The 10,379-nt window shown below is 51.0% G+C and overlaps 1 protein-coding gene across 2 annotated transcripts; it reads right to left on the reverse strand.

Annotated features, from left to right (window-relative positions):
- Positions 1-52: 52 nt before the first annotated feature.
- On the reverse strand, positions 53-10,067 carry FANCG (FA complementation group G). Of its 2 annotated transcripts, XM_015848323.1 has the most exons (14): positions 9,951-10,067; positions 9,763-9,844; positions 8,572-8,703; positions 7,812-8,005; positions 6,690-6,843; positions 5,461-5,591; positions 4,825-4,971; positions 3,858-4,018; positions 3,540-3,606; positions 2,793-3,130; positions 2,581-2,636; positions 1,933-2,070; positions 1,011-1,134; positions 53-528 (listed from the first exon to the last, which is right to left on the reverse strand). In XM_015848323.1, the coding sequence occupies exons 1-14, from the start codon at positions 10,038-10,040 to the stop codon at positions 411-413; spliced, it is 1,932 nt and encodes a 643-aa protein (XP_015703809.1). In that variant the 5' UTR covers positions 10,041-10,067; the 3' UTR covers positions 53-410. The 2 variants fall into 2 exon arrangements, with proteins under 2 accessions (XP_015703809.1, XP_015703810.1); XM_015848324.1 differs by lacking the exon at positions 4,825-4,971.
- Between the last annotated feature and the right edge of the window lie 312 nt (positions 10,068-10,379).

The following is a 10,379-nucleotide window of genomic DNA, read 5'->3' on the forward strand; positions in this document are numbered from 1 at the left end:
GTTGTGGGGCTCCAAACTGCAGCGACTGAATAACAGAGCAAACACACAGAGCACGTGTAGGACAGGGCAGCTGACAGCCCTTTATTTTGTAACACCCACCTTTAGCATCAGCTCCTTGCAGCAGGGAGCACAGAGCACCTCAGCACGGTACAGCAGCACAGCCGATATTAACTTCAATACAACAAGGCTATCTCCACTCCTGATCTCACACAGTCCCAGGATATATATATATATACATGAACTAAATAGATCTGAGGCTCTCCTTAGAAAAGGAAGTCTGTTCTGTTTCAGTCTCTTGGGAATCCACCTTCATCCAAACGCTGCTTAGAGTCTTGGAGGAGCCCATAGGGATCTCGTGCCACCCCGGTGCGGCAGAACTTCACCAGGTGGTGATGAGCACACTGATGGGGCTACACTGCGGAGTCCTGCCTTGTGGTCCTGAGGTAATCCTGTATGCACCTAACAAGAGATCCGTCCTGTGGGAGGGCTGCCTGCTTCAGACATGAGTCCAGGTACAAAGGGAAGGGCCTGAAAGAGGAAAGAGCCATCACAAATCTAGGCTTTAGCTCAGTGTCTGCTCCTTTGTAGAGCATCTCAGAGCACACATAGGGGCAAAGCTCCTCAGGTTTTAAACTAAGATAGTGGAGATTTAGGTAAGATATTAGGAGGAAGTTTTTCATATAGAGGGTGGGGATGCACTAGAACAAGTTGCCTGAGGAGGCTGTGGACGCCCCATCCCTGCAGGCATTCAAGGCCAGGCTGGATGTGGCTCTGGGCAGCCTGGTCTGGTGGTTGGTGACCCTGCACACAGCAGGGGGCTGAAACTAAATGATCTTTGAGGTCCTTTTCAACCCAGGCCACTCGATGATTCTATATGATTCATTTAAGCTGCAGGTGCAGGCTGGGAGGAGCTGAGTTAAATTGTTCACAGAGTTTAGAATGTAGGCTGCACTACCAGAGCTCGTGTGACCTCTTAACATCCCATGTGCCCCACTACACATCTTCCTTGCCTTTCCTGCTGCCTGTCTTCCACAGCAGGGCTCTCCGAGTACTTCTGCCAGTAATCAGAAGCCTCTTGTTTTCGGTTCAGTTTCCACAGGACTTGCACCAGGTAGAAGGCAGCAGTTGGGTCATCTACAAGACACAGTGCTGGATTCAGACTTTAGCAGAGAAAAAGCAGGCCCCCTGTACTGCTGCAGTGTTGCAAGAGAAGCTTAGCTACCAGATGCAGGAGCTCAACACGAGGACAGCTGGTATAACAGGGGAGGAGACTTTGCTGTCTATGTCACAGGCTCTAATTAACCTTGGGGCTGGTAGCCAGGATGGAAGCCAAGACAGATGGCATCAGTCCTGCTGCACAGCCAGCCACTCCTCTGTTTGGACATGGGTTGAGGTTTTCCTTGCAAACACATTTGCAGCCCCAGTGCATGGCACTGGCTGGGAGGGAACCTTGGTCAGGACTGGGACCACCAGTTTTGGCAGATCCTGCTAAGACTCAGACCCCTACAGTATCTCAGCAGAGGTTTGCAGAGGTTACCCCAGTGCATTCAGAGCATGCTGCTTGGCACCCTTCACTCTGAAAGGCCTCCACACTCATCCTCTGGGCTGCCAGTTGTAGAGAGGTACCTTTCCTGGATGAAGCAGCCCTTCTCTGGAAGGAAGCTGACTGTACTGGGAATGTGAAGAACTGAAAACTTTCAGGCTGCCTCAGGGCAGTAGTCATGATCAGGGTTCTGATGCATTCATCAAGCAATAGCTAGTAGTGAGCTCACCAAGCTTCAGAGGAGCACCTCAGATATGTAATGTGCCAGTAGCCCTTGACATTTGAGTAAGCATGACCTAAATAATGACATCTTTCTGTTGAAGTTATTAAAGCAATACAGGAAAAAAAAAGTGAAAGTTCTCTGTTCCTCATGAAAATGAACCTCTTACCTGGCGAGATCTGCAAGCCATGCTGGAAATCGAGCAAGGCTTCCTTGTGCCTTTCCTGCTCCAAAAACTGCATACCTCGCCCAATCAGAGAAAGCAACCTGATCTTCTGGAGAACCTTCACTTCTGGCAGGAGACTCTCTGTCATAGAAAGACAAAAGTTAATGGTAAAGACAGGTGAGATCTGCTTGGGCTGCTCATCTTCCAGATCCCTCGCTGCACGCACAGTGGCAGAGCCAGGACTGCCGCCAGGCTGGGAAAGGCCAGGAAACACCAGAGGGTAAGACCAAAAAACACCAAGAGCTTGGTATGTTACATGCCTGCTGTGTAATAGTAACTGTGGCAGTAGCTTAGCCTTTGCCTGCTCATCTGCAAAACTCATACAAATCTTTTCCCTGAAATCCAGTACCGAGAAGCTTCCCAGTTCACAATCTGTTTAACCGTCACCTATCTAAGAAAGAAGAAAGCAGAGCCAAGGCCAAATCCTGCTCCAACAAAACCAGCCAGTCCCTTCAGTGCGGCACAGAGCTCAGCACACTGCAACAAATACTTCCTGCCAAAGGTGGCACAGGAGATGCAACCTTTGCCTTTTACATGCCACTGCCAAGCATGCGGATGCAGAGTCAGACACAGGACCCACTCAGTGCCTACCTGCTGGTTCAACACCACGCCCACAAGGCTGAAATCGCAAGAGCTCATTGAGGCACCTGCAAAGTGGCAGAATGGAGGAACTTCAGTGCCATGCCTGGGCTAGAAAGTCAGCTGTAAGCTGTCACACCAGCCCCCATGCTGATCTGTGCTCTGCTCACACCAGGCACCACAGCCTGCTAGATAGGCTGCTTCTCAAAGCACAACACTGTTACCTGCTGAACTGCATTAGGGCCTCCTTGCCCTTGCCCAGCTTGGTCCACACCCAGCCCTGGTGGAGGTACGCAGCTGCTCTCCACATGAGGCAGCACAGACTCTCTCTCTTTTGTGATGGCAGCCCACCAGCCAGCCCAGCCTCCAGTGATGCGCACTCTGGCCGTTCCAGCTTCTCCTCAATTTGTACTATCTGTGGGATCAGGTTAGTTGTCCTGCTGATGACCTCATCACACACTGCTAATGAATCTTGATGTCTTCCACCCTGCTCCAAGGCAGATGCTGCTTCCAGGAACACCTCAGGGATCCTAGGAAGAAGTGAGTCACCATCTAGGGGTACCTGGTGAGCAAAAGTGATGGCAGTGCTAAGACACAGCCAAGCAAAAGGACCATACTTATTGGGAACCCAGAGCTGCTGCCCAGCAAAGCTTAGACCCATGCCCACAGCCATTGGAGCCTGCTTCAGAAAGCAGAAAGTGTCACGCAACAACAGCTCAGCTGTCAAGACAAGGCCATACTCCTAAAGCAAAGGGTATCCAAAACCAGGCCAACAGCTGCCCCCTACAAGAGGAAGCTGTTTCTTCAGACAGCAGTGGCAAGCAGTCTCTTGTGTGAATCCAAAGACAGACAGGCCAGAGTTACCAAACCCCAGTCAGTTTCCTCCATATCTCACATTGGACACTGGAGACTGGAGTCAAGCTGTGGAGTCTGGGCCAAGGTCTCATCTACCAAGTCACCAAAATACCTGCCTGTTGCTGTAGCCCCTCCTGAAGCAGAGCCAGAAAATCCAGGTAATGTTCCACTGCATCAGCCACCCTGCAGAAGCAGGACAAGTGTTGGAAAGAGCAAGGTGAGCCCAAGAAGTGCCAGCAGCCAGGCTTAACCTGAACTGTCAGCCTGCAGGTGCTCCCTGCACTGTACTTGCTACTCAATACCTACAACTTTAGCAGAGATACAACAGCAGTACTGGACCGAATGACTTCCAGGAACACAAACAAGAAGGAAAAAAGACCACTACAGATCCTAAAGAAATAGCATGTTGCAAGCAGTCTAGAAGCAGTTGTTACCTCCCATCCTGGAGACACCTTTGTGCCAACAGGTACTTCACTTCAGAGGGTTGGCGATGGCGGAGGAGAGAAACTAATATTGGTGCATTGACAAGGAGTTCTACTCGAATTAGGAAGTATGGACAAGAGGAAGTAGCTGATGGAGGGTTTCTTTCCAGAGCCTGCAAAACAGGAACAAAATATATTAACAGCACAACCCCGGCCAAGTCCCAAGCAGCTGCAATCACTGCTTATTTCTGGCATTTGCAGATGTACCCAAAAAGGAGAAGTAATGCATCCCATACACAGAATGTTGTCACTCACTATATCACAGCCACCTTCAGGAAAAGGAAAAGCAAGCCAAGATCACAGAGAGACAGGCAGATTCATACACTTCACACAGCATCAGGAGATATATAATACCACTCACCCAGAGAACACTATGCCCCAGCTTTTGAGTCCAAGGTGCTCTGAGCTGTCTGAAACAGCATTACCCGTTGCAACCACAGACCTGGTTAGACCAGATCTTGGGCCATGAGTAATAGGAGACTGCTCTCCACATGTGATGCATTTCAGACAGCTGAAGAGCCAGTTCAGTGTTTATGGCTGTGACCCACTCCTCCTAGGCAGATCAAGGTTGCTACGACTGACTAATGAACACCTCACAGCCACAACCTGCCTTCTAAGGCATCTTTACTAGACAATTAAGAGACTGACACCCTCTGACACTAGAAAATAGCCTCTTTTTCCAAGCCATTGAAAATGTGAACCAGAGATCTTGTTACATCCAGCAGCTGGGTGCTGAAGCAGAAACTCCTGACCAAGCTGGGCTCCTTCTTGCTCACTGATGAATCCAGAGAAGCAGTTGCTGAAGGTACTGGATTTCTACTTTAGAGAACCCTTTGGAAAGCAAAAGCATGCTTGAAGGTCCATGCAGGCTCTGCGAGACAGAAAAAATAGCCAGCAGAACTACAGGAAACAGACATACCTCATAGAGGAGAGACAGGGCCTGCAGCTCCGCATCTGTCTCCCCCAGCTCCTGGTACACTGCTGCTGTGTGCAACAGGGCAGAATGGCACTGGAAGTCTACCTGGAGGGCCCGCTTCAGGTGCTGAAGTGCTGTCTGGGGCTTGCACTAGGGAGGTGGGAAGTGGCATATGCTGCAAGGACACCTTACGGACATCTTTACAATCCTGCTTTGCTTCTCCAATGAGAAGCAATGCTTCTCCTCTAAGCAAACGCAGTACACTCACACAAGTTAGCCCACCAACTCACCAAACACCTCTCTGCACTGCCACGCTCCCTCACAGCACTCATCCCATCCCTGCTAGGCAGCACACTCATATCAGTGGTCCATAGCACTTCAGACTCCCTCCCTGGAACCATTTTTTCTGAGCTAAATTTTCCATATCAATCTTTTATATTCAGAGAAAAGCCTTGCCTGTATTTTGAGGCTGCCAAGGAGGCTGGAGCAACAAGGGAAAATTCTGCTTGAAACCTTGTCATCTTTTAGCAGACTAGGACCACGCAGAGGCAGCATGCACATTAGCCTGTGCTTCCCCAGCCTGCTCTGGGCTGCTTTCCCTTTCTCCCCAACAGAGGGGAGGTGAGGCTTGGCCATTACCATTCTCTGAGCACAACAGCCGAGGCAGACGTAGATCAGGGCCAGGACCCTCTTGGAGCAGAATCCTCCTGCAGCCTCCTGGAGAAGGCAAAGGGTAGTGGAGAGGTTCCCTGCCTCCAGCTCTTGCAACCCTAGGACAGATCCAGTATCACAACTCTGCAGCTACCCTTCTCATTCAGCCTTTCCCTCAAGCATGCATATGCAGAGAGGCTGCTCCCACAGCCTCCCACAAAGGAAGCAATCCCATGGGCCCAGCTGTGCACCAAAACAGGAGTGGCCAGCAGGGCAAGGGAAGTCTCTTCGTGCTCTGCCCTTGTGAGACACCATATGCAGTACTGCATCCAGGTCTGAGGCATCCAGCACAAGGATGCAGACCTGTTGGAAAAGGCTCAGAGGACCCACAAGGATAATCAGAGAGCTGAAGCACCTCTCCTACAGTGAAGACAGACAGAGCTGGGATAATTCAGCCTGGAGAAGGCTCACTGTGGCCTTCCAGTACCCAAAGGGGGCCTTCAGGAAAGATGAAAAAGGGCACTTATCCCAGATTATAGTGATAGGCAAAGTATTAATGGCTTTAAACTAAAGCATGGTAGATGTAAATTAGACATTAGGAGGAAATTCTTTACTCAGACAACAGTGAGGCACAGGAACAGGTTGCTCAGAGAAGCCCTGGAGTGTTCAAGGCCATGTGGGTAGAGCTACAGACAACCTGGTGGAAGGTGTCCCGGCCTACAGCTGGGAGGTTGGAAGTAGATCATCTTTAGGGTTCCTTCCAACCTAAACCATTCTAAAATTCTGCCCTACAAAATTAAATAATTATCTGCTGCAATACCAGACAACAAGATTGCACAATAGCTTTGCACATCTCCCACAGCACTGTAATCCAGAAGGAATAATATACTTGCAAAAAGACAAACAAAAGAAAGCCTCCCTGCAAGCCTTCCATTTTATACAAAGGTCTCTGTGGATCCCACACACCAAGCTAACACACAAGACAGGCTGAAGGGAGAGAGGCTTAGCTGTGAGAAAAATCAGAGAAATACTTTGGATATTGAATAGCAGTGCTTAGGCCTAAAGACTGAGTCCAGGCTCTCTTCCAAAAGAAGAGAAAAGCCCAATGACTGGCATGCTTAGGAAGAGCAACCAAAAAAACAGCAGTGGGTGAGTGGGAGGAGGGACAACTGAGCAGGGAAGGGAGTGGCAGGGGTGGCCACCTCCTTCTCACAAACCTTGCAAGAAGGCAGCTGCAGTGCACAGGGTCTCCTTCAACTCCTCAGTGCTCTGTACAAGGGAAATGGAGGCTTCCTCAGCAGGTGCTCTCCATGCCTTGAGAAGGGCGAGGAGCTCATTCTTCTCTCCACTGCAGGGAGTTCTCCCTGGATCCTGTGAACATGCAGAGGAGAGAAGGCAGGGAATGCTGAGGAGAAATAGGCAAAACAGACGCCAGGGCACTGGGAAACAGAACACCTACTAAACCATCCCCAATGTTCTGTGTGGGGGAGCAAGGTCCTTCCATCCCCTCCCTTTAACTACAGACCACTCACAGTGATTCCTGCCTGTCCCTGGGCAGCAACTCTCCACATCAGCATGAGGTCTAGCCAGAGGGACTCCCAGCAAAGCAGGTCTGAGTGCTGTCTGAAGGCATTTGCCCCTCCTTATCAGCAAGAAGAGCTCTGCCTTGTTACTGACAGCTTCCTCTGTAGAAACTGCAAGTCTACCAGCAGCCCTCATTACCTGCCTGGTGCCTCCAGGTCCAGGATTCTCCAGGATCCATTAACACATTTGGGGCTGTTCTGAGTAAACTCGGATGCTAAGGAGAGGATTTCTCACAATGACTGGGAAAGACTGTTTCAGATCTGCAAATGCTATGGAAACATGCAGAGTAGGCTTTATGACAAACACAATATTTGTGTCAGCTCTGGATCCCTTAGCAAACTGGCAGGTATTTATTTTGGTCTGCACAAATATAGGTACAGCACACACTGATGACTTAGAAACTCACAGTGACAGCAAGAAAGTGAAATACAAGCCCAGGCTAAATGGGGCTCCTGGCAGCAGCAAACAAGTCAGACACTTCCCTTTGAGGCAAAGCACACAAACTGGCTAATGCCCACCCACAACTGCCTAGGCTGCAAATGACGTGACTCGCTCAAAAAAGCTTCAAGTGCCAGCTGCAGAGTGAAGCAGGCTACAAGAATTGCAGGAGGCAAGGGGCAACCTGCTTAAGAAATCTTTAAGACTAAGAGGAGATGGCTAATTCACACTTCAGAGCTGTAGGGGTGGCACAACAGGCAAACGCTCTGGCACACAGCAGTGCAGGAGTTGCTCCACATGCATCCATTCTCAGATACCTCAGATCTGCTTAGGAGCCGGAAGAGGTCAGTGATGCTCTGCAGGCAGCTGGCTGCCAACCACCACGCTGCCTGCAAGGCCGCCAGCCGGTGCAAAGGTGACTGTAGTTCCTCAACAGTTACTTCCTGCAGCACCTTCTGCCACAGCTCTTCTGTGCTAAGGTCCTGCCCACAGGTTCCACAAGCCTCCAAAACTGGAAAAAAGTCAGAAATTAACACTTATCCAAAAATAACGCACCAGAAAGCAGCCATGAGACAACAGGTCAGTACTCTGTAACAGACACCTTCCAAATAGGGAGAGAAAGGCTGATACGAGCATGGTCTCCTTGGCAGTGAGGGATGGAATGGACTTATCAAGGCTTGCCAGGCTACAAAAGCAGCACTGGAAGCAGACTCTGACAGTGCAGCTAATGGCTTCACACAAAAGAGACACTACACAGTTCAGAACTATGGATCCAGCTTTACAGAGCTCTCTTGTGATCATTTGTCCAAGAGCAAACATGCTAACACTGCAGATTTCTCTCCAACTTGCAGCATTTTTTGCTAAGTTTTCCTTGAACCCACCATACCATCATAAAAACAGTAATTAGCTAATATCACTGTAACTTTGCTAGAGGATTAGCATCTTCTGGAGTGAAAACTATCAGTCCCCTTAAGCTTTTCCCTTTCACTGCAGGCAAGACAGCCATACAGCTGCACATTATCCACAGCCACATGCAGCTTTACCTACTTCATTCCTGGCAGAGCCAGTCTTCCTTACCCCTGAGGAGCCCATGGCGTATTCCTTCTGCTTCTCCTTTGATGGCACAGTCAGACGTTCCCAGGACAAACAGCAGGGAGTTGTAGAGGACAGTAAGCTCCAGAGGCATTGTGGGGAGGGCAGGTGGCAAGCCTGTAAACAAACCCAATGAGACACTGATCTTCTTTTTCACGGCTTGAAGAAAGCCCTACGAACACCCATGCTTTCTGACAGCTGAAGTTTCTTGTCAAATATTTTGTTGTTATGGTGAATCTACAACTTGAGGACTGCACAAACTAGGGTGACAGCAGATGCCACCTCCCTCTCCAGGTGCCAGCAATGACTTAGTCATCTGCTGCTCTGGTATCCGGACACTGCAGCATTCCAGGCCAGAGATCTTACAGCACTTCCAAAAGATCACCAAAAACCTGCCCTCTTCCAGTGGTGATCTAATATCTTGAACAGATCTCCTGCACTGTCTCTTCCCAGGTGCCTCCACAGCACAACCTACTTGCTCTTCCTCCTAAGAGCATTTCTCTCTCATCAGGTTCTCTCTGTAGCCCACTTGCAGCAAGGAATAAGAGTTGGAAGGGGCCCTGAAAGGTCACCTAGTGCAGTTCTCCTGCAGTGATCAGGAATAACTGAAACAGGCTAGTTTGCTTAGCAATAGGGTATATTAATGTAAGAAGCAATACATTAGAGCTTAGCAAAAGGAATCAGCGAGTACCAATTCTAAAATTTCCATTTCAACTTTGCCTGGTGCGTGAACAGCCTTATTTTCTCTTAGTTCTGTTTCACAAGAAGAACTGGAGTAGCTCAGCGCCCTGCCAGGGCTCCGGGAAGGGGAAGGGCGAGCGCTGCTCTCTTTGGCGGCTGCCCTCCGCTGCAGAACCAACCCAACCGTGTGGATGTGGCACTGAGGGACGTGGGCATGGTGGGGATGGGATGACACTAGGACTAGGTGATCTTAGAGGTCTTTTCCTACCTTGATGATTCTATGATTCTATAACAGAATACTTATTTTTGCATGTTACCAGGTGCAAGGATGTTTTCCTCAGATTTCATGCATATTGTTTTGCAAGTTGCTCATTATGGTCTAGCAAGTACGGGGCATTCAGCCTGCACCAAGCAACGGGAATCCCGAGGAATGCTCCGGGTGTGCAGTGTTAGCACGGCCGGCACTCTCTCTCTCTCACTCACTCACTCACTCACCCTGCATCCTCAGCAGCAGTTCCCCGAACGCCCCTCGCAGCTGCCGCGCCACCTCTCCTCCGCACGCCGAGCCCCGCGCCTCCTGCAATGGACACGCTCAGCCGCCAGCCTCACGGCTGGACCCAGGTTCCCGAGGGCCGCGCGAGGCAGCCGTGGGGACGGAGAGGGGGATGAGGGGAGTGTCTCACCCGCCATCGCCCGGCCAAGGCCTCGCACTGTGCGGCCCATGCCTGCAGGCAGCCCGGCTCCGGGGCCGCCCCGCGCCGCAGCCGCTTCATGGCCGCCGCCACATCGCGCCGCTCGCCTCCCGCCTTCCCGCCCTCCTCTCATTGGCTGCCGCCCTCCTCCCGCCCTCCTCTCATTGGCTGCCGCTCTCCTCCCGCCTTCCCGCCCTCCTCTCATTGGCTGTCGCCCTCCTCCCACCTCCCCGCCCTCCTCTCATTGGCTGCCGCTCTCCACCCGCCTTCCCGCCCTCCTCTCATTGGCTGTCGCTCTCCTCGTCCCCGCCGACATTGGTCGGGATATGGCGGCCGCCATAGCAGCGGCTGAGCTCTCACAGTAGAGGGGGCGACGGCGGCCGAGGAGGCCCAAACCGCGTCCCGCTGCCAAGAGACGGG

This window comes from Coturnix japonica, chromosome Z (assembly GCF_001577835.2).
Source record: "Coturnix japonica isolate 7356 chromosome Z, Coturnix japonica 2.1, whole genome shotgun sequence".
NCBI lineage: Eukaryota > Metazoa > Chordata > Aves > Galliformes > Phasianidae > Coturnix > Coturnix japonica.